This window comes from Hemitrygon akajei, chromosome 29, assembly GCF_048418815.1.
Source record: "Hemitrygon akajei chromosome 29, sHemAka1.3, whole genome shotgun sequence".
NCBI classification, from domain to species: Eukaryota; Metazoa; Chordata; class Chondrichthyes; order Myliobatiformes; family Dasyatidae; genus Hemitrygon; species Hemitrygon akajei.
In genome coordinates, this window is record NC_133152.1 from 26,418,828 (window position 1) to 26,446,803 (window position 27,976).

General features: G+C 42.6%; 1 protein-coding gene across 2 annotated transcripts; it reads left to right on the forward strand.

The window, feature by feature from the left end:
• Positions 1-27,647, forward strand: mfn2 (mitofusin 2). Of its 2 annotated transcripts, XR_012096671.1 has the most exons (19): positions 1-95; positions 621-799; positions 2,670-2,805; positions 3,101-3,263; positions 3,866-3,990; positions 4,104-4,212; positions 4,299-4,406; positions 6,109-6,262; positions 6,820-6,887; positions 7,095-7,216; positions 7,552-7,678; positions 7,824-7,928; positions 8,721-8,823; positions 9,543-9,763; positions 10,668-10,823; positions 23,326-23,522; positions 24,864-24,998; positions 25,361-25,522; positions 27,415-27,647. XR_012096671.1 is itself a non-coding variant. In XM_073031970.1 (18 exons), exons 2-18 carry the CDS (start codon positions 625-627, stop codon positions 25,428-25,430), a joined length of 2,274 nt encoding a protein of 757 aa, XP_072888071.1. In that variant the 5' UTR covers positions 1-95; positions 621-624; the 3' UTR covers positions 25,431-27,647. The 2 variants fall into 2 exon arrangements, 1 of the variants encoding a protein (XP_072888071.1); XM_073031970.1 differs by having other exon boundaries at positions 25,361-27,647.
• The last annotated feature ends 329 nt before the right edge of the window (positions 27,648-27,976 follow it).

Consider the following 27,976-nt stretch of genomic DNA (forward strand, 5'->3'; position numbering starts at 1 on the left):
CGCGTCCGGTCGCAGGTTAACGACGCCGAATCGGGGCCCTGGATTGAGGTGAAGCCGCTTCGGCTGTGGGAAGGAGAGTGGCGGCTGCAGATCAGGCAAGGCTCCGGTCACTGAGCGGATGCGTGAGCTCGGCCTGCCGGCGTGCCCACAGTAAAGGCCCGATCGCCCCCGGCGGCAGAGGGAGAGAGAGCTGGCGTTCGACCCTGGGGACAAAGTCACGGTGCTGCGCCGTGCTTTGCGCCAGGCCGGAGTGGTGCCAGAACTTAGAGGGGGAGGTCGAACGCGAAGCTCCGGTTTCGGCTGATGGGACCCCAAGGCTCAGTGCACCCCCACCCCCTGCCTTCCTCCCACTCCTACCATGTTCCTCATTTACACACGGGCTGCTAACCAGCCTTCCTCATTACCCCATTCCACCCTCCTTATTCCGACTGCCTTCGCTCAAATCGTGCCCACTCGCTGGACAGAGCCAATCATTTGTTGAACAAACCTCTGACCCTCTAATCCTGTGTTTGTGAAAACAATCCACTTTGCAATGCTCTTGTGGTATGAATGAGGAAAGGCTCTTTCTCTCCCCCCCCCCCCCCCATGCCCTGTGCTTCACATATCTCTCTGTCTTTCAGTGCCATGTCTCTGATGTTCTCCCGCTCACACCCAGTTGTCATTGGTAAAAAAGACAAGCGTCTGATGGCCGAGGTTAATGCTTCACCGCTCAAACACTTTGTCACTGCTAAAAAGAAGATCAATGGAATCTTTGAACAGCTTGCAGCTTACATCAAGGAAAGTGCTGCGTTTCTCAAAGGTGGGTTGTGGCCTTTACTGGGTCAGGAATGGGGTATGTATGCATAGACCCTTGCAAGTACTGTAACTGGCCAACAAGCTGTCTACTGGAGGAGCTCAGAAGGCTGGACAGAATAGGTGTGGTGGAGGAAGGACTCATGGACTTCACTGGGAGCCCATCTTTTGGAGAAGCAACCGCACGAGAAACCAGGAACATTACGCCTGGAGAAATAGAGGACCTCCTGGGTTGATTTCAGGATGGAGGCTTTCAGCCCACCACAGATGCTGCTTGACCTGCTGAGTTCCTCAGGCAGATTGTTGTGCCAGTCCCAGAACCCTCCAGTCTCTTGTGTCTCCTGTAGTTCACCATTCTTAGTATGAAGGGAATGCATACCTTTGGAGAGGAAACTTAGCTGGCCTGCTATTCACCAGGTGTAACTTCTTAGTATCTGCAAATCAATGTATGCATGTAACTAACCAGTCACTTTAAAAAATATATATATTCTATGATAACCGTCATGTACCGTTCAGCTAGGTCTTCCAAATACAGAAACAAGCTACAACAAATTCAGAGTGGATCGAATTATAGGTGCATTTATCATTTACTTGCAAGGGGAGCTACTGCACATACTATTGTCTGGAAATCGCTTCAATCTTGTGCTCGAACTTTTATACTTCTATACTTTTTACAGAGAGCAGTAATTAATTCCATTCCATAACATTTCTTTGTTACCTGCATCTTTATCTGGTTCCTGATATTTGTTCTTTAGCGGCTATGTCATTCTTACCTCTGTTTTCAAAATATCCCTACCCTTGCCGTAAAACACACACCTTGATATATAAGCACATGCACACCCTTATAAGCTACCCATGCAAACCAGCAAAGCACTCTGGGGTTTCATAGGTTCCATTTTGTCACGTTACATTTTACAAAAGTTACAAATTCATAAAGACTTCTGGACTACAGATGTATTTCCACAAAGTCAAAAGGCAGGGGTTTTGCAAGTGTTGTGCAGTATTCAAATGTATGTTAGTTCAAAGTAAATTTAAAAGTATGTATATATCACCATATAGCAGAGATTCATTTTCTTGTGGGCATACTCAATAAGCCCACAATAAAATAATAACCGCACAAATTTGGGCATTCAGCCAGTGTGAAAAAGTCAACAAACTGTTCTAATACAAAAAGGAAGCAATAATAATAAATAAATAAGCAATAAATATTGAGAACATGAGATAAAGATTCCTTGAAAGTGAGTCCATAGGTTGTGGGAGCATTTCAATGATGGGGCAAGTGAAGTTATCCGCTTGGTTCAAGGGCCTGATGGTTGAGTGATGGTTACTGTTCCTGAACCTGGTGGTGTGAGTCCTGAGGCTCCTGTACGACCTACCTGATGGCAGCAGCATGAAGAGAGCGTGTCCTGGGTGGTGGGGTCCCTGACATTGGATGCTGTTTTCATGCAACAGTGTTTCATGTAGATGTGCTCAATGGTGGGGAGGGCTTTACCCATGATGGACTGGGCTGTATCCACTACTTTTTGTAGGATTTTCTGTTTGAGGGCATTGCTGTTTCCATACCAGGCCACGATACAACCAGTCAATATACTCTCCACCGCAGATCTATAGAAGTTTGTCAATGTTTTAGATATCATACGGAATCTTAAGACCTTAAGTAAATTAATTCGTTCAGTGATGTTGTGGGGGTGGAACTCTGACGGTGGTGTTGGAAAAGAGGATGCTGCCCAAGTTGCATGCCAGCTTGGACAATGTCTCCCATTCTTATACTGGTTTTCCTAGTGACATTCCTGGGGACTGCATTCACTTTCAAACACAAATCTGGGCTGCTGACTATAAATCTATAATAAAATTTGGATTTTTAAAAAATTCTGCAGAAACTTACCAGGATGGAGAACTGGATCCAATCACCACAGAAGAGCAAGTGCTGGAGGTGACTGGTTATCTTTCAAAGGTCGGAGGGATCAGTGAGGTGTTGGCAAGGCGACATATGAAGGTGGCTTTTTTTGGCAGGTATTTTTATAATGAATCCCAGTTTCTACCTCTGTAATCCCAGACTGTTCTGTAAGTTGCTAATGGTCTCCATGTAACAATCTGTTGCTCCAGATTCCAGCATCTGCAGTCTCTTGTCTCCCTGTGAATAATGATTGACACTAGCATACAGTTACAGTTCTGCACACCTATGTTAGATTTGATTCTGGTTGGTATTTCTAGAATTGCTTGAAATGTAGTTGGACCTACTCCTGCTGCTACTGGTTCAGTGCCTCTTGTCCCAGTTGTGCTGGGGATTGACTTGTTTTTTTCACAGGACGAGCAATGGGAAGAGCACAGTGATCAACGCCATGCTGTGGGACAAAGTCCTTCCTTCGGGAATCGGCCACACTACCAACTGCTTCCTACGAGTGGAAGGATCAGATGGTAATGAAGCCTATCTGCTCACAGATGGATCTGAGGAGAAACGGAATATCAAGGTGAGATGGCAGTTTGAAGCCCAGTGGGCTGTGTGATGTAGATTAAGGTTTCAGCCTGTTGTCTTGGAAAGTTGATGGGGGTATGGTGCACCAACACTTAATGGAAGAAAGTTAGATGGGGATGTGATAGATTTAAAAATAAAACAAAGATTATTGGGGTGAGTGGTTCACGTAGGATAACAATTGTTGGTAGGTGGGGTTAGCATCATGTGATGAATGGGGTTCCAACACATTGTGGTTGGAAATGTTGGGAGATAGCTCAAGGTTTAGGTCATGCTGTTATTTTAACAGCTCACTCTTTGCTTCACTGCTGTAGCTCTGTAGTACACTAGCACTGAGGTATTTGCTAATCCTTTTAATTTACTGAGATTTTCATCCTGCCTGGTTTGGTGAAGTTGGAGACTTCCATGAGCCAGTCTTGTACGTCTTTCTGCCAGCTGAAACAAAGCCTAGCTAATCATCAGTATCTCCAGTAGCAGAAGCAAGCCGTGCCACCCTCTCAGGGTATAGGTGTATTCTGGTCTCAGAGCTGAGGGTTGTGTGGGAGATGCCATGAGGAAAACGTTGAAGTTGGATTTCAGTGTTTGTTGTAACCACTGCAGACTGTGAATCACTTGGCTCATGCACTGCACCAGGATGAGCAACTCACCGCTGGCAGCCTTGTTTCTGTCATGTGGCCCAAGATGAAGTGTGCCTTATTGCGAGATGACCTGGTGCTGATGGACAGGTATGAAATTATACTGAAAGGTTGATCCCAAAACTTGGTCTTGCTGTAAATGCTATGATTCTGTCCTGTTTTATGCATTTACCCAAATGTCTTTCTTCTTCTGTTCCTCTCAGTCCTGGAATTGATGTAACCACCGAGCTAGACAGCTGGATTGATAAGTTCTGTCTGGATGCTGATGTGTTTGTGTTGGTTGCAAACTCTGAGTCAACGTTAATGCAGACAGTAAGTGAGTGAGATGCCCCTGTTTGCAAATAGTAGTCTCTGCAGTCCTATATGAGGTAGAGTTTACCTTTTGATTTCTGTTATAGGAAAAGCAATTTTTTCACAAAGTGAACGAGCGGTTGTCACAACCCAATATTTTTATCCTCAATAACCGCTGGGACGCATCTGCATCGGAACCTGAATATATGGAAGAGGTAAGGAGAGAGAAATAAAGCGGGGCAGGATACCTCATTGAGTGGGAACTGGTACATTGTATTGGTGTGGGACTAGCGGAAATGGTAGCAAATTGCCAAAGTTGAGGTGAATGGCATGAGTTCTGTATCAATGGAAATGGCTTCTCCTTGCTCTTGACGTTTTCAGTATTTGAACCCGTTTGGGAAATTTCCTCTCTACTGCTTTGTTTCAAAAAGAAACAGTTCCAGCTTTTCCACAGAGGCTCTGGCTACAAGTGTACTTCAAATAGCTATTGAAACTTCCTCCTTTCAGAAGAATCAATACACAGCACTGTTCCCCCTAGGCTGCACAGTAACTGAAATGCTCCTACGTGCATAACCTTTGTTGCTGCGTAGCTGGAATTTGCTTTCATATAATGGTAATATAATTTTTATGTCATATAAGTTTTGATCCAGTATTGCAAAGAGTAAGTTAATGAATGTAACGAACCAATCAGTAACTACTGCCTGAAGATTTTGACCAATCCACAATATCAAGAAGCATTAACTGTAACCGGCATCTCTTTGTAAATTCCATTTTGTTTGAGTTGTTTGAGTACAATTGAAGCACTGCAGTCTAAAAAGCAAAAAAATAACAAGTTACAGTCAACAGTATCTTGGTGATGCTGTTTATTGGAGTGACTAAGTGAAAGATCAGCTTGCATCCATAAGTTCTGGCATCAATGCTGCACCTATTATTCGATTCATTCAATGTGTGTTGAGTCACTTGGGAAATAGATTTCCTGACAATGAGTTAAGAGAATAACAAACTTTTGACCCTGTTGCTATTGCAAACACAACCAGTTTTGAATTTGGAAAACAATGTTTTATGATTGACAAAAAAAATACTCGGCTGCTATGACGAAAGTTTTTCCTGAAAAATACTGCAGCAATACTGTAATTTCAAATTTGTCTTTTCTGAGAAAGTTAAGACTGGTTTGATTAAGATGTTAAGTAATATGTTGAACTACATGCTTAGACAAAAGGATTTGAAGAACTGTGGATTCTGGTTGACATTGTTGGAAAGTTTCAAACTTCTATTGCTGACTACAAACGTGAATTCAGGTTTATGAATTCAATCAAATGTAAATCCTTAAACAAACTAGAAGTGGACCATTTGGATGATCTAAAGAGGATTAAGACATAACTTTCATCTGGATGCAAAATTAATCTAGACAATATTTATAGACAATAGATTTGTAGTAAAGACAGATGAGAAAAAGTTAATGAAATGTAAATGATTTTCTTTGTACTGTATTTCATCATACCCTTCAATTAATAAATAAAATCAAAAGTGTTTGAGTTTTCAGTTTTCATTCTAAGTATTTAAAAAAACATTTAAAGTGCCACCCAATTTTCAGGCCATGTAAAAATTTCCTGCTTAGAGCAATGGTTGGTCCGTGCAGCTGTAAAATAAAAAGAAAGAAAGAAAGAAAGGGAATGTTGATATACAGCAAGGCTGAATGGCTTGATGCCTGCCACGGCCATGGAAATGGAGAAAGAATCTCATGTCTGAAAACCGTTGGTTTCTCACTAAGGGGTGTGTGTGTATACAGTGTCTTTTAGTAGATACTCTGCACACTTTACAATATGACACCAGTGGCAAGGGTTCTGCATTTTAATACTGCCATCTTCAGTGGGATATTCTGTATGTGGTGCAAATCAAGTGGAATTTCTTTGGCAGGTGCGACGCCAGCATATGGATCGCTGCACCAGCTTCTTGGTGGATGAGCTAGGAGTGGTAGACCGGGCTCAGGCCACTGATCGCATTTTCTTTGTATCAGCCAAGGAAGTCTTGAATGCTCGGATCCAGAAAGCTCAAGGGATGCCTGAAGGAGGTATGACAGATGCTCATTTAGTCTAATTCTGGGTAGTGGCATAAACAGTGTAAGCTGCTCTCGCTTCGCATTCTATAAGTCACACACATCTTTGAAAAAGCTATCCAATTAATTCCATTCTCTTTGCTTCAAGTATCACTTTGTTTATACAATATATCACCTTTAACATGTAGGATCATTAGCTCTTTATATATGGAATATAAAATGGGTCAAGGTTTGACATGGGTCATCTTGATTCATTCATAAATTGTAGATGTTTCTGGAGTCAGATGAATATTCACTCAGACTCGTGCACTGTGAGCAACTAAGTAAGAAGGCATAGTCTCTAGGAAGTTCATAAGGAGCCAGATCATTCTATAAGTGATTGTGAATATTATCAACTTGGACTAAATCTGAAATTATTGCAGAGCTTTCAAAATTTGAAATCCTAATTCATTTGTCATTAATGAATTAAAAGCAGCTCTCTCTCACTTCTTATCCCTGCCCCATTTCTACCACCTTAAGCAATAACTTCAAAGGAAAGTGCTATAACTCAAGCTGTTCTGTGTTACGAACAGGTGGAGCACTTGCTGAGGGATTCCAAGCAAGAATGTTTGAATTCCAGAACTTTGAGCGGCGGTTTGAGGTGAGCGTTTGCTGAAAACTGTCTCCTGATTTGCAGCTTCCTTCCAAGTTGATCTGTTTTCGTAAATTTGTTCTGAATGCTTTAATGATGCTGACTGCTGGTCTGTTTTCATAACAATCCATCTGAACAAACTTCTAACTTGTGAGTTATTCTTCACTTTGAGGTTTAAGATGGCTCCAGTAATTGTTTGCTGAACATTATCCACAGGAATGTATTTCGCAGTCAGCAGTGAAAACCAAGTTTGAGCAACACACCGTCCGTGCCAAGCAGATCTCGGAGGCCCTGCGGCAAATTATGGATTCTGTCCACGTCTCTGCCACTGAGCAAAGGTGCGTACTGAGAGTGTGTTAGTCATGTATTTTGGACGGGGGTTAATGTGTGATGATGTTTTGGCATCACATTTCCTACCCAATCCAGCCATCAAGTTCAGATTCATTTATTTATCACATGGAGTGAAATGTATCGTTAACAGCCAACACGCTTAAGGGTGTGCTGTGGATAGGCTGTGAGTTTTGCCACATGTTCTGGTGCCAACATAGAATGCCAGCATTGCTAAGCATCTACTCGCTGCCTGATAGAAGTGGAGATGCGTTAATTTGGGAAAATGAGGAAAACCGAAATTTCATAGAAAATGAAACTGAAAGCTGCTTCAAATTTTTTTCAGGGTGCATTGCCTGGATCAGAGAGAGGAGCGAATGGATCGATTGGAGTTTATTGAAAATCAGCTGGATTTATTAACTCAGGATTGTAAAAGCAAAATAAAACAAATTACTGAAGAGGTGGAGCGACAGGTGAGAGTGGAGAAATTGCACTCTGTTTCTGCTGTGGTGGGGTGGATTTGTGATTTTAATGTTTAATTTGTTCTGTTGCACAAGGCTATTGCCTAAGCTGTTGAATACATTCTGCTGCTCTCTGATGCTGTTTGCTTTGTTACAGGTCTCTAATGCAATGGCAGAAGAGATACGACACCTTTCCATGTTGGTGGATGATTTCCACTTGGATTTTCACCCCTCCTCAGTGGTGCTCAAAGTCTACAAGAGTGTGAGTATCAGTGTAAAAGCGAGAGATGATTGTTCCTGTTTTGGAGACCCTGGGAATTTTAAAGTAGTAACAGGGCAGAGTTAACCTGGATTTATGAAATGAAGATGATGTTTAACAAATCTTTTGGAAATTTCTACATTGTATCTAGCAGAATGGATTTAATTAATTTAATTGATTTGCCTTGCTTGATTTTCATAAGGCCTTTTGATAAAGATTATAAATAAAATTGGTATTTGTGACATTTGGGGAGTAATATTGGCTAACAAGCAGAATGATTTAAATAAGAGAAGCATTGCTGATGACTCAGTTTGTCTATGGGTTGTAAAGAGAATGTCTAGTGGCTTCACCACATGAAGCTGGGTCAAGTTAATGGACAAGGATATGGGAGATGGAAAGTTCTGTAAAAATAGTGGGAGAAGGGAAAATAGAATAATAGAATATTTTTTAAATGATGAGAGATTCAATGGTCCTGATGTTCAGAATGAAGTGGACGTGTTTTAAACTGAAACAGTGAATAGGAAGGTTAAGCAAGCTAATAGGAAGGCACATTATTTGTTGGCTTTCATTGCAAGAGATTTAGAGATCAAAGTAGAGGTGTTGTTCAATCATACAAGGCCTAAGTGAGGCCAGGCTGTGAGGTAAATGATGTAAACAGTTAGCTGCATTCTGCCTCCCTGCACAGATGATGAGACAAATCTGGATTATTGGTACCCTAAGGCACATGTGAAAGTGTTACTTCAGTTGCCCAACCTCTTCCATAACGTAAGCATCGACCTTTTTTCTCTTTTGCAGGAGCTTCATAAGCACCTCGAGGAAGGTCTGGGACGCAACATGTCTGAGCGTTGCTCTGTTGCCATTACATCCAGCCTCCAAAAAACCCAGCAAGAGATGATTGGTAATTGTTGGAAAGTCGATTATTTTGCACTGTAATAATCCAGTGCTTCAGTTGTACATCAACAAATAATATCTAACTTGGGCACAAACTGCAGATTTGCTTGTTTAAGCTGAAGTTTCCAATCCTGTTTTCTCTCAATCAATTATTATAAGCAACTAGAAGTGGGAGTTAGACTCACTGTGCCCTTCCTTCAATATGAATATGGCTAATTTGTTCTGACCTCTGTTCTTGTTCATTGCCAGTTCCCACATAACCCTCCATTTCTCAATCTTTTAATTATTCATTAATATCCATCTCAAATATTTCTCATGATCTGATTTCCACTACCCTCGGGGCAGAGAATTCCAGAGATTCAGAGGGAGAGATTGCCCAGAATTAGCAGATGGAGGGATTTTATGATGGTTATAGTGGGTTCACTATGTATTCAAGTCAGTTGAAGTATTGAAGTGTTAAGGGTGGATTGCTGGGTAAGAACAGGTAACTTGAACTCCATTGGTGCTTCCTTGTATTATATTTGTGTTTGCTGTGGATTTATTATTATTAGTTGGTGTCCTCTTTCTTAATTGTATTATGTTCTGTAAAATAGATGGACCCTTGATCTTGTCATTGCTCTCATATTCCTCTTGAATTCATTGATCAGTGCAGACGACACTGATAAGGGAACACAACTGAAGAGTAAGTTATGGTTTAGTGACGATATCTCTCCAAATTTTATCCAGACAGCCTCCAGCCCCTGCTGCCACCTACAGAGAGAGGCCATGTCGATCTTCCAGTCCCTCGTCAGCGCTTCAGCCTCAGCTACGACCTGAACTGTGATCGCCTCTGTGCAGACTTTCAGGAAGATATTGAATTTCACTTCTCCCTTGGATGGACGATGCTTGTTAACCGTTTCCTTGGACCAAAGAATGGCCGCAGGGCACTGATGGGATGCAACGATCAGGTAAGGGGCAGGGAAGGAAATATCAGAGTCGGAACAGGAAACAGATGCCTTACTCAAATGTGTCTGTGCTGACCACTGTGGTCAGTCTGTGCATTGTGAGCTCCCACACCCAGCAAAGCGATGATGATCATGTACCTGTCTCTAAGTCAGCATTAACTAAAGAGGCCCAAGTAGTACTTGGAAGAATTCTTGTCTCACATATTTCTAGGAAGCCAACAGGATCTTGAATAAACATCAAATTTGAAAGAGATGCCTCTGATAATGTGTAGTGCAGGTAACTGTAGCAGTCAGGAAGGGCTTGATAAATTGTTCTAATATCTTCGTTGATAGATAAGTATTTGGAAGAATACCAATGTTGTGCTGTTCTGGCTTGAAGATTGAATGTAAGTAACAAGAAGTAGGAACAGGAGTAGCTGATTGAACATAAGTAACATAAGAAATAGGAACAGGAGTAGGCTATCTGACCAGTTGAGCCTACTCTTCCATTCAGTAAGGTCGTGGTTGATTTGGCCATGAGCTCAGCTCCACCTACCTGCCTGTTCCTCATAGCCCTTAATACCCCCCACTGTGCAAAAATCTATCTAACTCTGTCTTATTTATAATTTATTTAATTATTTAATGTAGTGTTTACTGCTTCCCTAAGTCCAATCTGAAAGGGGACACCTCTGACAATGTATCAGCCATTAGAATGAGCACTCCTTTAGTGCTGCTATGGGTGTATCAGGCCAACTTGTGCACAAACCTCTGGATTCAAATATGCAGCAGCAGTGAGAGTGTTTCCCACTGAGTTACAGCTACCACCAGTGGCAATTGTAATTGTGGCAATTGTTTCATTTGCATATTGCTCATTCAGTGGCTTGTATGCAGCTTTTCTCTCGCTGAATTCTGGTTCCCTTGTCTCCAGGTTCCAAGGCAACTACCTATTACCCCAGTCAGCACGAGCTTGCCACCTTTACCTCAAGGGTCAATGACCCAGGAAGAACTTATGGTATCTATGGTAACCGGATTAGCATCTTTAACCTCGCGGACATCAATGGGAATAATCGTTGTTGGTGGGCTGGTAAGTGACAATTCCTCATTTAGCATCAGGTTATGGTGATCTTTCCCGCTCCCACAACTGGCAACTGTTTGGAGTCACTGGTGTTTTGACTAGCCTGTGTGTACCTGCGTACACTTCAACTAGTGTTTCTACACAGAACACAACAATAATGCATTATGGGTAAGTGGGATAAATGGGTTGGGTTAGACTCTGAGGGCAAGGGTTGGTGCTGGGATGCTGAAGAGGAAAAATACTTCTCAGTCCCATTAGATCTTCTTTTATTAATTTTAAAATGAAAAAAATCCCAATAAAGAATAAGTTTGTACAGTGCAAAACAAAGGTATCGAATATACAGTTTTTTAAAAAAGCACCCACGGTGGAATCATATATGTTATGTATGTGTGTGTACACACACACACACACACACACACACACACACACACACACACACACACACACACACACACACACACACACACACACACACACACACACACACACACACACACACACACACACACACACACACACACCCCCCCCCCCCCCCCCCCATTGCCTGACTCCAAGCCAACCTTGCAATATATAGAAAAGTTCAACAGAACTTTTATCTCCACAGACCTGCATTTATAAAAAGGTATATAGCCTACTACCTTGACTATAATATGTTTACACATCAAAAACTAAATTTTAACTGAAAGAAGCTGGAAGTAAGGGATTTATATATATATATATAAAGGAAAAAAGGGATGGACCTTTCATCTAAATGGGAATTATGGAAGTATTCAAGAAAAGGTCCCCACACCCTTTGGAACTTTATGTCCAAACTAAGAAATGAATAATGAATCTTTTCAAGGTCTAAACAGGCCATTGAGCATGAGTGGGTGGGGCAGCATCTCTCCACCTAAGAAGGACTCCGTGTCTGGCCAAAAGAGAGGCAAATGACAGTGCACGATGTTTAGTTGGATTCAGGTGCATGTCAACCTCTCCCGAGGTGCCGAAAAGAGCTATCAGATGACTAGGTTCCAAATAGTAATTAAGTATATGAGATAAAGTTAGACGTCTCTCCAGTATTTCTCCAAGCCAGGGGCAAGTCCAATACATATGAACTAGGGAAGCCTCGCCCCCTTTACACTTGTCGCAACAGGGACTAATGTCTGGATAGAAACGCAATAATTTAGTTTTAGACATATGAACCCTGTGCACGACCTTTAACTGGAACAGACAATGGCAAGCACATAAAGAAGTTGAATTAACTGACTTGAAAATTGAATCCCGTGGATCATCGGACAAAGGAAAATTTAAATCTTGCTCCCAGGCATTTTTAATTTTGTTGCTCGCCTCAAAGTCGCTAACTTATCTGGAATAGTAGATGTTAAACCTTTACACAATGGATTCGTGTGAAGAAACAAGTCAACAACATTTTTATCGGGTACCTCGGAAGTTTGATATTAAAGGGTTGATAAAATGTGTGATTTGGAGATATCTAAAGAAGTGAGTGTTGAGTAGGTTGAACTGTAGAGACAATTGTTCAAAAGATGCAAAACGATTATCTATAAAAAGATCTTCAAAGCACCTGATGCCCTTTCTGTGTCAGAGTTGAATTGTTAAATCGTGCATAGAATGCTGAAAGAGATGATTATATAAGATAGGACTAGAGAGAGAGAAACCGTGAAGACCATTTTCCTTGCTAAACTGAGCCCATATTCTCAAAGTGTGCCTGATAACAGGATTAACAATTGGTTTAGGCGGATAGCAAGGAAGTGCGGAGATAGAGAAATTCTTATTAGAGTTCAACTCCATTGCCACCCATATTGGGCGGCTGATTTTGAAAGTAAGACCAAAAGATATGACAGTGTATTTTGGCTGCCCAGTAATATACGCAAAAAATTGGGGAAGACCATACCCCCTACACTTTAAGCATTTTGAAGGTGAGCTTTATTTAATCGGGGAAGTTTGCCCTTCCATATATAGGACGAAATAATTGAGTCTGACAAGTCGAAGAAAGCTTTAGAAATAAAAATTGGTAAAGATTGAAATAAGTATAAAAATTTAGGAAGGATATACATTTTAATGACATTAATTTGACCCATCAGGGACATGGACAAAGGTGACCACTGTACTAGACTGTTTTATATGATTTAAGAGATTAGTAAAATTTTCTCCAAAAAGACGCTTATAGTTCCTTGTTACGGTAATGCCAAGGTAAGTAAATTGATTATTCACTACTTTAAAAAGGAGGTTGTGAAACTCTAACATTTGTACTTCCCTGTTTATTGGAAAGAGTTCACTCTTATGTAAGTTAAGTTTGTATCCGGAAAACTGGCTAAATTTGTTAAGGAGTGAAAGCATTGGAGATAGAGAGGTAGTCGGATTTGATATAAAAAGTAAAAGATCATCAACATAAAGAGATACTTGGTGCTCAACAGCACCCCCTCCAAATCCCCATCAGATCAGCGCAGCCACGAAACGCAATCCCCAATGGCTCTAAGGCCAGATCAAAAAGTAAGAGACTTGAAGGGCACCCTTGCCGGGTGCCACGTTTAAGATTGAAAGGTTGGAATTGCTGAGAGTTAAAACAGAGGCAGTAGGATGGGAGTATAACAATTTAATCCACGTAATAAAACTTCGTCCAAGATCAAATTTTTCTAAAACCACGAAGAGATAGTTCCACTCCACATGATCAAATGCTTTCTCCACATCTAAAGAAATGACACATTCAGGAATCCCAGCTGAAGGTGAGTATAAGATATTAAATAGATGCAGTCTATTGAAAAAAGAGAGACAATTCTTAATAAAACCAGTTTGGTCTTCAGAAACAATTAAAGGTAGAATATTCTCCTATCTATAGGCCAAAACTTTAGCCAAAATTTTAACATCAACATTTATTGTTGTGTTTCTAATCAGAACACAACAATAATGCATTATGGGTAAGTGGGATAAATGGGTTGGGATAGACTCTGAGGGCAAGGGTTGGTGCTGGGATGCTGGAGGGGAGAATACTTTTCAGTCCGATTAGATCTTAAAGTAAATCAAAATCAATCAGTCACAATTAACAACGCACACAAAATGCTGGTGGAACACAGCAGGCCAGGCAGCATCTATAGGGAGAAGCACTGTCGATGTTTCAGGCTGAGACCCTTCATCAGGACTAACTGAAAGGAAAGATACTAAGAGATTTGAAAGTAGGAGGGAGAGGGGGAAATGTGAAATGATAGAAGACCGGAGGGGGTGGGATGAAGCTAAGAACTGGGAAGGTGATTGGCAAAAGTGATTACAGAGCTGGAGAAGGGAAAGGATCATGGGACGGGAGGCCTAGGGAGAAAGAAGGGGGGAGGGGAGCATCAGAGGGAGATGGAGAACAGGCAGAGTGATCCCTTGATCATGACCCCACTAAGGAACATCAGGCCACTGTCTCCTATACCATCACCAACCACCAACCTTATCAGCTCTGGGGATCTCCCATCCACTGCCACCAACCTCGTAGTTCCCACACCCCGCGCTTCCCATTTCTACCTCCTACCCAAGATCCACAAACCTGCCTGTCTAGGTAGACCCATTGTCTCAGCTTGCTCCTGCCCCACCAAACTCATTTCTGCATACCTTGACACTGTTTTATCCCCCTGTTCAATCTCTTCCTACTTATGTTCGTGACACTTCTCACGCTTTGAATTTTTTCAATGATTTTAAGATCCCTGGCCCCCACTGCCTTATTTTCACCATGGACGTCCAGTCCCTATATACCTCCATCCCCCACCAGGAAGGTCTCAAAACTCTTTGCTTCTTTTTGGATTCCAGACCTAACCAATTCCCCTCTACCTCCACTCTCCTCTGTCTAGCGGAATTAGTTCTTAATCCCAATAATTTCTCCTTTGGCTCCTCCTACTTCCTCCAAATCAAAGGTCTAATTGTGGGCACCCACATGGGTCCCAGTCATGCCTGCCTTTTTGTTGGCTTTGTGGAACAGACCATGTTCCAAGTCTGTACGGGTATCCGTACCCCTCTTTTCCTTCGCTACATTGACGACTGCATTAGCGCTGCCTCCTGCACGCTTGCTGAGCTCATTGACTTCATTAACTTTGCCTCCAACTTTCACCCTGCCCTCAAATTTACCTGGTCCATTTCCAACTCCTCCCTCCCCTTTCTTGATCTTTCTGTCTCCATCTCTGGAGATGGCTTATCTACTGATATCTACTACAAGCCTACAGACTCTCACAGCTACCTGGACTATTCCTCTTCCCACCCTGTCTCTTGCAAAAATGCTATCCCCTTCTCACAATTCCTCTGTCTCTGCCACATCTGCTCTCAGAATGAGGCTTTTCATTCCAGGACGAAGGAGATGTCTTCCTTTTTTAAACAAAGGGGCTTCCCTTCTTCCACCATCAACTCTGCTCTCTAACGCATCTCTCCCATTTCCCGCACATCTGCCCTCACCCCATCCGCCCGCCAACCCACTCGGGATAGGGTTCCCCTTGTCCTCACCTACCACCCCACCAGCTTCCAGGTCCAATGTATAATTCTCCGTAACTTCTGCCACCTCCAACGGGATCCCACTACCAAGCACATCTTTCCCTCTCCCACTTTCTGCTTTCCGCAGGGATCGCTCCCTACGCGACTCCCTTGTCCACTCGTCGCCCCATCCCTTCCCACCGATCTCCCTCCTGGCACTTATCCTTGTAAACGGAACAAATGCTACACCTGCCCTTACATTTCCTCCCTCACCACCATTCAGGGCCCCAGACAGTCCTTCCAGGTGAGGGGACACTTCACCTGTGAGTTGGCTGGTGTGGTATACTGCGTCTGGTACTCCCGGTATGGCCTTTTATATATTGGTGAGACCCAGTGCAGACTGGGAGACCGTTTCGCTGAACACCTATGCTCTGTCCACCAGAGAAAGCAGGATCTCCCAGTGGCCACACATTTTAATTCCACGTCCCATTCCCATTCTGATATGTCTATCCATGGCCTCCTCTACTGTCAAGATGAAGCCACACTCAGGTTGGAGGAACAACACCTTATATATTGGCTGGGTAGCCTCCAACCTGATGGCATGAACATTGACTTCTCTAACTTCTGTTAATGCCCCTCCCCTTCTTACCCCATCCCTGACATATTTAGTTGTTTGTTTTTTTTCTCTCTCTCTGCCTGTCCTCCATCTCCCTCTGGTGCTTCCCCCCCCCTTTCTTTCTCCTGAGGCCTTCCGTCCCATGATCCTTTCCCTTCTCCAGCTCTGTATCACTTTCACCAATCACCTTTCCAGCTCTTAGCTTCACCCCACCCACTCCGGTCTTCTCCTTTCATTTCGCATTTTTCCCTCCACCTCCTACTTTCAAATCTCTTACTATCTTTCCTTTCAGTTAGTCCTGACAAAAGGTCTCGGCCCGAAACGTTGACAGCGCTTCTCCCTATAGATGCTGCCTGGCCTGCTGTGTTCCATCAGCATTTTGTGTGTGTTGTTTGAATTTCCAGCATTTGCAGATTTCCTTGTGTTTGCAGTCACGATTAACGATGGTTTTTCTGGGACATTTGACTTTCTTATCAGAACTGATGAGGAAATACTATCTTGGGCAATCTGGGACTTGCAAACCATTAATGACTTGAGTACATTAAAATACTGTGGGTTTTAATGATTTCAAGGTAGTTTCCATGATTTCACTAACCAAATGAGCATTGTTATTGAGCAAGATAATATCTCATCCTTGTTCTGTTTGATCAGTGAAAGGTTAATCAAGAATGAAAGGAATTTGAGTTGACATTGAGCTCATTAAAAGGGATCGTTAAAGCATTGTTTGTAAATGTCTTAATTTGTCCTCCCAATGCTGAATCTATGAACTTTGACAGTGAGCACATTATCACTATCTCATTGTACTTCCCTTAAGAGTTCATTCACATTAGCAAGGTTCCTTTACCAGACATGAGATTATAGTTGAGTATGTCGGCATTTTCGCCTTGACTAAAATCAGAATCCAGTTTATTATCACTGGCATGTGTCATGAAATTTGTTAACTCAGCAGCAGCAGCTCGATGCAATACATAATACAGAAGGAGGGAAAAATATTAAATAAGTCAATCAATTACAGTATATGTATATTGAGTAGATTAAAAATCGTGCAAAAAACAAATAATATACCTTAGAAAGTGAGGTGTCCAGTTAGGAATCGGATGGCAGAGGGGAAGAAACTGTTCCTGAATCGCTGAGTGTGTGCCTTCAGGCTTCTGTACCTCCTACCTGGTGGTAACAATGAGAAAAGGGCATGCCCCGGGTGGACACTGCCTTTCTGAGACACCGCTCCTTGAAGGTGACCTGGGCACTTTGTAGGCTGGTACCCAAGATGGAGCTGACTAGATTTACAAACCTCTGCAGCTTCTTTCCGTCCTGTGCAGTAGCCCCCCCTCGCCCCATACCAGACAGTGATGCAGCCTGTCAGAATGCTCTCCACGGTACAACTATAGAAGTTTTTGAGTGTATTTATTGACATGCCAATTCTCTTCAAACTCCTAATAAAGTATAGCTGCTGTCTTGCCTTCTTTATAACTGCATCAATATGTTGGGACCAAGTTAGATCCTCAGAGATCTTGACACCCAGAAACTTGAAACTGCTCACTCTCTCCACTTCTGATCCCTCTATGAGGATTGGCATGTGTTCCCTCGTCTTGCCCTTCCTGAATTCCACAATCAACTCTTTTGTCTTACTGACATTGAGTGCCAGGTTGTTGCTGCAACACACTCCACTAGTTAGCATACCTTGCTTCTGTACGCCCTCTCATCTCCATCTGAGATTCTACCAACAATGGTTGTATCATCAGCAAATTTATAGATGGTATTTGAGTTATACTTAGCCACACAGTCATAGGTATAGAGAGTAGAGCAGTGGGCTAAGCACACACCCCTGAGGTGTACCAGTGTTGATAGTCAGTGAGAAGTTATCACCATTCCGCACAGATTGTGGTCTTCCAGTTTGTAAGTCGAGGATCCAATTGCAGAAGGAGGTACAGAGCCCAGGTTCTGTAACTTCTCAATCAGGATTGTGGGGATAATGGTGTTAAATACAGAGCTATAGTCGATGAACAGCATCCTGACATAGGTGTTTGTATTGTCCAGGTGGTCTAAGGCCGTGTGAAGAGCCATGGAGATTGCATCTGCCATTGACCTATTGTGGCATTAGGCAAATTGCAGTGAGTCCGGGTCCTTGCTGGGGCAGGAGTTCGGTCTAGTCATGACCAACCTCTGAAAGCATTTCATCACTGTAGATGTGAGTGCTTCTGGGCGATAGTCATTAAGGCAGCTCACGTTATTCTTCTTGGGCACTGGTATAATTGTTGCCTTTTTGAAGCAAGTGGGAACTTCCACCTGTAGGAGTGAGAGGTTGAAAACACCCTGAATACTCCCACCAGTTGTAGATTGCATCAGTTGTTTGCCCAGGTTCTTGTGAACTTTTGTTCCTCTTTTCAGCTTGGTGTATGTTCCGCAAATCTAAGATCTAAATAGAATAATCGTAACGGGTGGATGTTGCAACTATTTGGTTTCGCTTGAACAAATGGACCCAAACTCGGTAGTTCCTTCAAAACACACTTTATTGTTAATAGATAGATAGATAGATAGATACTTTATTCATCCCCATGGGGAAATTCAACTTTTTTCCAATGTCCCATACACTTGCTGTAGCAAAACTAATTACATACAATACTTAACTCAGTAAAAAAATATGATATGCATCTAAATCACCGTCTCAAAAAGCATTAATAGCTTTTAAAAAGTTCTTAGGTCCTGGAGGTAGAATTGTAAAGCCTAATGGCATTGGGGAGTATTGACCTCTTCATCCTGTCTGAGGAGCATTGCATTGATAGTAACCTGTCACTGAAACTGCTTCTCTGTCTCTGGATGGTGCTATGTAGAGGATGTTCAGAGTTATCCATAATTGACCGTAGCCTACTCAGCGCCCTTCGCTCAGCTACCGATGTTAAACTCTCCAGTCCTTTGCCCACGACAGAGCCCGCCTTCCTTACCAGCTTATTAAGACGTGAGGCGTCCCTCTTCTTAATGCTTCCTCCCCAACATGCCACCACAAAGAAGAGGGCGCTCTCCACAACTGACCTATAGAACATCTTCAGCATCTCACTGCAGACATTGAATTGCGCCAACCTTCTTAGGAAGTACATTCGACTCTGTGCCTTCCTGCACAAGGCATCTGTGTTGGCAGTCCAGTCAAGCTTCTCGTCTAACTGTACTCCCAGATACTTGTAGGTCTTAACCTGCTCCACACGTTCTCCATTAATGATCACTGGCTCCATATGGGGCCTAGACCTCCTAAAGTCCACCACCATCTCCTTGGTCTTGGTGATATTGAGACGCAGGTAGTTTGAGTTGCACCATATCACAAAGTCCTGTATCAGTTTCCTATACTCCTCCTCCTGTCCATTCCTGACACACCCCACTATGGCCATGTCATCAGCGAACTTCTGCACATGGCATGACTCTGAGTTATATTGGAAGTCTGATGTGTACAGGGTGAACAGGACCGGAGAGAGTACGGTTCCCTGCGGCGCCCCTGTGCTGCTGACCACCGTGTCAGACCTACAGTCTCCCAATACAGAGAAGAAAATAGAGAGTTGCGAGAAATGCTTTATAATATTGTACACTACCTACACCACTAAAGAGGTAGGGCTAACTTAAGCAACCCCGAGTAGTCTACACCACCAAATATACTTGGCAACGTCTACGTGGTCCCTGAAGCAGATGATTGGCCGTGGACTGGCTAGGGTGGAGGTCTTTGGTGCTGGTTCAAGAAGGCACTTGCCCACCTTTATAGAACTTATCGCTACCTCCCAGTCCCGCTGGAAGGGGCTAGGCATCCAATCCAACACTTACACGACCCCAATTTAGCTAATCCAAGTCCCATTCACGTATTAAGCCAACATGCATCCTCCACATCTGCCAAGTCCCACAACTGGTTGACCTTCAACAGTCGGCCTCTGCCTACCCAGGGACAATGCTTCCTATTAAACTTACAATCAAACAATCAAAAAAAATTTTTTTAAGCAAAGGTAATTGATGGCTTTTACGCAAATCAACACTTTTTAGCTTGTTTTCATGTATTGTCATCCGGTATACCAGGGTCATATATTGTCCTCTCTTTATTTAGTATCAAGGATCAATCTGCCCAACAACATAGCAGGCCTACAAATTTCTAATTGTTAACCATTTCTTTACCATATCCATTTTCATACCCATTCACTCTACCCATACACTATACAGTTACCTATACACTCCACCCCCTGACTCTGGTATAGCGGATCACAGACACCTGAAAACAATTAGAGCAGCACACATTGACTTAAGCACATGCACAATAACTATAATAACTAATATTATTACAATCCATATTACCCATTGCAGTATCTTGTGTCTGATGCCCCCAAAGGCGTTAGATAACCAGGAAAGGGGTCCCCGCTCCACAGAAGCAGGTCTGTGGAGTCGTTGGCCCAAAGAGGTCAACTTAACTGACTCCACTTGAATATGGTCTGCCAAATCGGTAATATTCTCACTCTCGTCTGGAATGTAAGTACAGCATTCTTGACCGATTATGGCACGCAAAAAATCCAACGCCATCCGATTTTGCAGGGCCACTGTACGGATAGCAACTAACTCGGCATTAACCATCTGAAACGTGTTACTAGTCTGGGCTAAAGCTAGGGTGGTTTCTTTGGCTAATTTTGCCATTGCATCAGACAAATGAATCACCTCTTGGGAAATATGGGCGGTACCATGAAAAGGGAACAATATAAGACAAACGCTCAGATTCGGTAATGTGCCTACGAGGGTCATGAGGGTACAAATGATGATAGTAAGGTACAGCATATGCAACCTTTCCAAGCATGGGGCAGCCAAGGGTAAGCATTGTCACCACAAATCCAGTATGTGCCATTTAGTGCTCATAAGACCAGTGGTATCCGATCGGGAATACAGTAGTGATCCCAGTACAAGAACTAATCCCCAACTGCATTTGACCTCTATATTTACAGATACACTCAAAACCTCGTATGTGAGGGGATAACTTAAATGTAGGGGGCATCTTAGTCATATCACATAGGGGCAAAAACCACCCTTTGAACACCGTGGCTCGGCATATCCGGTTTATCGGAATCTGTTTTAGACTCGGGTCAACGACAGGTTTCTCTAAAGCTGTATCTGAGGTAGAGGTAGGGATTCTTGCAATCCTGGAGTGGTTATTAAATTTACACCAAGCCCATTCTTCCATTGAACACACCCAACATTTTGATACATTCATTCGTACAGCATATTCATAACTCATTCTCAAAAACATATTTCGGTGCTCGACACTATCATCAAAGTGCTCAATCCTTTGACACAGTCGCTCCTCAGTCCATATTCGTCAACGAAAAAAACAGTAGAGGGAATCTGTGACTCCGGACGGTGACCCATGGACTGAGGGTGTTTTCTTCGTGCCTTAGACAGAACATCTGTATCATTCATTGAATTGGGAGATCCCAACTTAGCAAGGGTGTTAGCAAGTGCAGCAAACCCATTAGTATTATCCGTCCACCCAGGTATGCGATATTGTTCTGGGGCAACCTCTTTGTTCCAGCGAAACAATGTCAGCAATCCACTATCCCGCCATGACTATGCCAATTGTTCCGCAAATCTAAGATCTAAATAGCATAATTGTAACAGGTGGATGCTGCAACTATTTGGTTTTGCTTGAACAAATGGACCCAAACGCGGTTGTTCCTTCAAAACCCACTTCATTGTTAATACAGAGAAGAAAATAGAGCGTTGTGAGAAATATTGTACACTACCTACACCACTAAGAGGTAGAGCTAACTTAAGTCTACACCACCGAATATACTTGGCAATGTCTGCATGGTCCCTGAGGCAGGTGATCGGCCGTGGACTGGCTAGGGTGGAGGTCTTTGGCGCCGGTTCAGCTGCTCGGCCTGGAGGTGGGACCCAGGCGAGTGGTCTGCCCAAGAAGGCACTTGCCCTCCTTTATAGAACTTATCGCTACCTCCCAGTCCCGCTGGAAGGGGCTAGGCATCCAATCTGACGCTTACACGACCCCAATTTAGCTAATCCAAGACCCATTCACGTATTAAGCCAACATACATCCTCCACATCTGCCAAGTCCCACAACTGGGTGACCTTCAACAGTCGGCCTCTGCCTACCCAGGGACAATGCATTCTATTAAGCTTACAATCAAACAATCCAAAAAAACATTTTTAAAGCCAAGGTAATTGATGGCTTTTACGCAAATCAACACTTTTTAGCTTGTTTTCATGTATTGTTATCCGGTATACCAGGGTCATATATTGTCCTCCCTTTATTTAGTATCAAGGATCAATCTGCCCAACAACATAACAGGCCCACAAATTTCTAATTGTTAACCATTTCTTTACCATATCCATTTTCATGCCTACTCACTCTACCCATACACTACACAGTTACCTATACAGTGTCTCTGCTTCTGACATTTTATCCTCTATTGACCATCTTAACATTCTACTGCTCTTGTTCCCAGTTTAAAGTTATTGTTATATTTACTTATTGAAGTATAATGGAATATTCTCACTAAGATATCATCCCTGTTTTTACTACCTGCAGCAAATAATGGTGATTTTTGCTTCTATCTGAATTCACCCTGGTCCTAAGTCTTTGATTTGTTACCAGTCTACAGAGTTTTGACTCAAAATATTGACAGTTCCTTTCCCTGAACAGATGCTGTTTGATCTGCTGAGTTCTTCTAGCACAAAGACACGAAAGTCTGAAGATGCTGGAATTCCAAGCAACACACACAAAATGCTGGAGGAACTCAACAGGCCAGGCAGCCTGTTATGAAAAAGAGTAAATAGTTAATATTTCGGGCCAAGACCCTTCATGAAGACTGGGGAGAAATGAGAGGTTAGAGCAAGAAGGTAGGGGAGGGGAGGAAGAAGTACTAGGTGGTAGGTGATAGGTAAAACTGGAAGGGGGGAAGGGTGAAGTAAAGAGCTGGGAAGTTGATTGGTGAAAGAGATAAAGGGCTGGAGAAGGGGGAATATGACAAGGGAGGGTAGAAGACCATGGACAAAAGTGATGGGGGAGTTGCACCAGAGGGAGGTTATGGACAGGCAAGGAGATAAGGTGAGAGAGGGAAACGGGAATGGTGAAGTTGGGGGTGGGGGGAGGAGACAATTACCAGAAGTTCGAGAAATTGATGTTCATGCTATGAAGGTTGGAGGCTACCCAGATGGAAATCAAGATGTTGCTTCTCCAACACCTTAGAGGAGGCCATGGTCTGACATGACGGAATGGGAAATAGAATTGAAATGGGAGGCCACCGGGAGATTTTTACGTAGGTGCTCGGTGAAGCGGTCTCCCAGTCTACGTTTAGCAGATTGTTTGCTGGTGTTCTTGATACCCAAGCACTGGCGTTGGAGCAGGTAGATGAGCCAGTGTTCCTGAATGTGGAATGGTATAGGGGTTGGTTTGTAGAAATGTGTTCACTTGTCTGATTTTTTTTCTCTCAGGTGTGGAAAGCAGTAGGCTGGCGGCTGATTGCATTGAGTGTCGGAATGTACGGTCTTCTCTATGTGTATGAGCGACTGACTTGGACAACCAGAGCGAAGGAACGAGCCTTCAAGCGTCAGTTTGTGGACTATGCTGCTGAGAAATTGCAGCTCATAGTCAGTTATACTGGTTCCAACTGCAGTCATCAGGTGCAACAGTAAGTGTAAGGAAGATTTTGGAGGGAGTGACGTGGGGAGGGGTACAGCTGTGTCAGTGTTTTTGCAAAGGTTGCCTCTTCCTCCTGTTCCCCATATTATAGTCATCTTTTCTGAAGTTCATGTTGCTCCCTTCAGTCCTCATGATTTGCCCCCCAAGCTCACTATGAAGGAAATTAATCTTTCTGGGGTTCAGTCATCTGACTTTCAGGTATCCCAATCCCAATATGCCAGTGTAACTTCTCTCAGACATCCATTGCAATGACTTCTTCATATGTGAGACTTAGAAAGTAACCCTCTGGAAGGAACCACAATAAATGCCAATTTAAATTTTCCTTGTACAGAGATCAAAGGTTCAAAGGTCCAATTTAATGTCAGAGAAATGTATACAATATACATCCTGAAAAGCTTTTTCTTCGCAAATATCCACGAAAACAGAGAAGTGCCCCAAAGAATGAACGACAGTTGAACGTGAGAACCCCAAAGTCCTCCCCCCAGCTCCCCCCCCAATGTGTAAGCGGCAGCAAACAATGATTCCCCCCCCCCCCGCAAAAAAAAAAGCACACCAGCTACCGAGCACAAGCGTGAGCTAGGCGATAGCAGAGACACAGACTTGCAGTTATCCCAAAGACTTCTGCATTTCATCCGACATTTGATAACCCACAGGTTCTCTCTCTCTCTCTCTCTCCCTCTCTCCTCCCTCCCCCCTCTCTCTCTCTCTCTCTCTCTCTCTCTCCCTACCCCCCCCCCCCCCCCAATAAGGGAGAGGCAGGTGTCCCCTATTTTCACAGTGAGCAGGAGACATAACAACAACCCGCTGGTTTACAATGTTAAAAAGTCCATTTCCTCGCTTTTTATGAGTTCTGTGCCTGAAGATTGCAAAGATCTTGGTTCTTCGGGCCCTTAGCGAAAGATTTTCCGGCCTCCCCGATGACACATGAGTCTTCTGCCATGACAACGATCCTCGATCCACCCGTCTCCAGAGCCCCGAGATCTTAAGCTACCAAATACGAGTGAGACTCGCAGGCCGAACCCTTGGATGTCGAACAACAACGGCCAGTCCTGAAACCCTGAGAACAGGTCCCACTCCCGCAAAGAACGGAAGTCTGCGAGGTCTAGGTCAGGGTCTTCAAAAGAACCCTGAAAGGGGAAAATAGAGATATTAAAGATGGAAATAGAGCTGTTTCTGAAGATGCAAGCAAAGGAGTCGCCGTTTAGCGCCATCAGTGACAGGACTCTGAAATATAGGTTTTTCTTAAAAACTCTCCCACCTCTTCATTTGCTATTGTCACAGCAGATATCTTCTCCATCATGATTTTACTGTGCTCATTTTTATCTTGCAGAGAACTGGCAGGGACATTTGCCCAGTTGTGTCAGCAGGTGGATGTAACACGGCAGAACCTGGATGAGGAGATTAAAGAACTGAATAAGAAGATTGAATTACTGGACTCACTCCAGAGTAAAGCCAAACTGCTCAGGTGGGTATCAGAAAAACCAACATGAGAATTTTGTCAGCTTTGGGACCGCGAGTTAACTACCAGATACTTGCTTTGTGGAAAGCTATTTCAAGGGATCCAGTGTGTTGACTTCATGTTGTACTTGCTGCTGTAGCTCATAAGTTACTGATGCAGCAACTTGGAGCAGGGATAAGCTTCCTCCATTTAGCAGGGAAAAAACAACAATATGAACTCTTTCTGTACTTGCAAACCTCAAGGTTAGGGTTTTGGGAACTGCCAGCACCCTCCAGTGAGGAATGCAGCGTGGTACTGGGCGAGTACCTGGGTGGCCAGTGGGAGGGCTAACCTGTCTGCACTTGGAGTAACTGTGTCATTCTTTGCAGAAACAAAGCTGGCTGGCTGGACAGTGAGCTGAACATGTTTACTCACCAATACCTACAGCAGAACAGATGAGCTAGACTGCCAGATGCAAGATCACAAGATGTCTTCATTTGTGGAGAAGACAGTCTAGCTGCTGCAACAGAGGAGGATGGTGGGGAAGTGTGGTGAGGACATCACTGGGATCTTAATTTCTTGCTCAGAATAATTTATAAACATGTTTGGAATTAATTTAAAGATGCCGGGGCAGAATTATCAACAGTGACGTGCTTATGATTTTCCAACGAGGAGTCTCTTGATCCAGATTGTTACCCTAGTATGAACCCTGTACAACCTGGAGTAGGAATGCATTTGGATTTTGACCCTCTAAACACTACCTTCTCTCCTCTCCAGTTTGCCCAGGTAATCTAATCATGCTGTACAGATCTATCACCATCGTAGAAATGTTGATTGAATCTGGTCACGGTAATCTGTGGAATTCTTGTTTTATCTTGGTATGTATCTTTACCAAGGAATAAAAGCTGAGAATTTTGTTTTTACAACACTGAGAGACACACTAAATTTCCAGCTATGTGGGTTTCAGGGAAAGATCAGGAAGGATTTGATCTTTGCTCCACTGTATGTGCCATCTGCCAAATGCATTACGGTGATGGTAGTGTTAATACTCCAAATTTCTCAACTAAGTCCTAAACTGTAACTTTTAAAGTTACCCATTGTCTCAGATCTGGTGTTCTGTTCATTGCTGATTGGTTTCTTATAACAAGCAGTTAGAAACATTTTGATTTGAGCAGAGATTGACATTATGTTCAACTGAATGTAGTCCTGGCACTTGCTGATGTTTCCTGTGCCTCAATCAGTTAGACAAATTAGCCAGCTAGTAGCAAAAATAAGAATAAATTCAATTCCGAATGGACTGGGTAATCTGGAAGTAGAAGAATAATGCTGTATGTGAAAAGAATGTTTGTGATACGGTTTTAGATGTGGACATTGAAGGGGTCAAGTGAGACCACCAGTACAGTTACTATAATTCTAATTTAGTGCTAATTATTTTGGAGTTTCGGAAATTGAAGGCAAACAGTGTTCTTGCCCTCTTCCCTGTCTGTTTTCCCTAGTCCCTTTTGTTCCCTTTTCCATTCATCCCACTATACCTGGTGCTAGAGAGTATCTGTCAGGGAATGATAAGTGAGAGCCAATGAAAGGTAAATATTTCCATCTAATGGATTTAATTTATAAAAGGTTGCCTTTTTTTCCCTATAAGTGTAAATGGAAAGAGCATGCACTGCTATTGTGTGGATTTATCATTATGTAGTTAGGTGTTTGGTTTGAAGTTGGTTACAGCTTTGCACACAGTGTGTATGAGGCATCATCTCCACTGCCCTAATGTTATAAGATTCAGAGAGCTCTGGAGTTCTGCTATGTTGCCATAGTGGTTCTCCAGGCTTGTCCCAAGAAGGAAACAATTTACCATGAACACTTGTGTGTTTTGTGTTTTAGCTGGTTTCTGTTGCTGTATGGTGGCTGAATGGCAGTGAGATGATATATTTGCATTGTGAATAGTGTTTTTAACTCTGTCCTAGGAACCTAGTTCTGGATCTGCCTCCTCACCTATGATGCGTTTAAGGTTATAATTTTTGTGTTTAAACACTACCATGGTTGAAATTTATATTTACAATTTTAAGCATTCACACCTTTACTTCAAAAACTACAGAATATTGTGGAGAAAAGGCTAGCTAATGTTCCTGAGACATTATCCTGCTTAGTGTTTTTTTTAAACTGAAATCAATTTTCTATCCAGTTTTGTTCATTAGAATTGAGTGAGTGTTCTGCAAGGAATGGGATTCTGCTTCATTTGGGTTTGAGTCATCGCTTCAAATAGCAGACAATAATGAACATTAATGAATCCAAATTCTTGCTATAACAAGATTGCAGGATAGGTCTAGGTCTCTTTCCACAATAAAATTTATGATTAGAGATAATTAATTTGAAACGTTAGTTCTTTCTCTCCCCTTAGGTGCACTCTTGTTCTGAGAATTTTCAATATTTTTTGTTTTCATTTCAGATATCCAGCATCTGCAGTATTTTATTTGTTCTAAATCTCTACTTTTGACAGTACCTATTCTGTTGGATTTTGAACAAACGTTTTCGGTCAAAATGCACTTTAAGTTTTTGCTGCTCAAGATATACCCTTAAAGTTAAAATTTATGTAAAGACTTCTCTGTGACTTGTACCATTGCTTTTGCTGTCTCATAATCAGAAACAAGCTTGTTTAAAATAAATTTGATTTGGAAAATAGTCTTTTTGCCTAGTACTCATTCTTAATGCCTTTATGTGTTTAAAAATATATATTGAGTCATTCATTGTTCAAAAATTGGGTCAGAATCAGAATTGGGTTTAGTTTTATGAAGTGAATTTTTTTTTGTTTTGTGATAGCAGTTCTGTGCAGACATAAATTACTATAAATTTTAAAATAAGTATTGAAAAGAAGGAATAATGAGGTAGTTTTCATGGGTTAATTGACCATTCAGAAATCTGAGGGCAGAAGGGAATGAAGCTGATTCTGAGTTATTGAGTATTCAGGCTCCTCTACCTTTTCTCCCGATGGTAGTAACAAAGAGAGATAA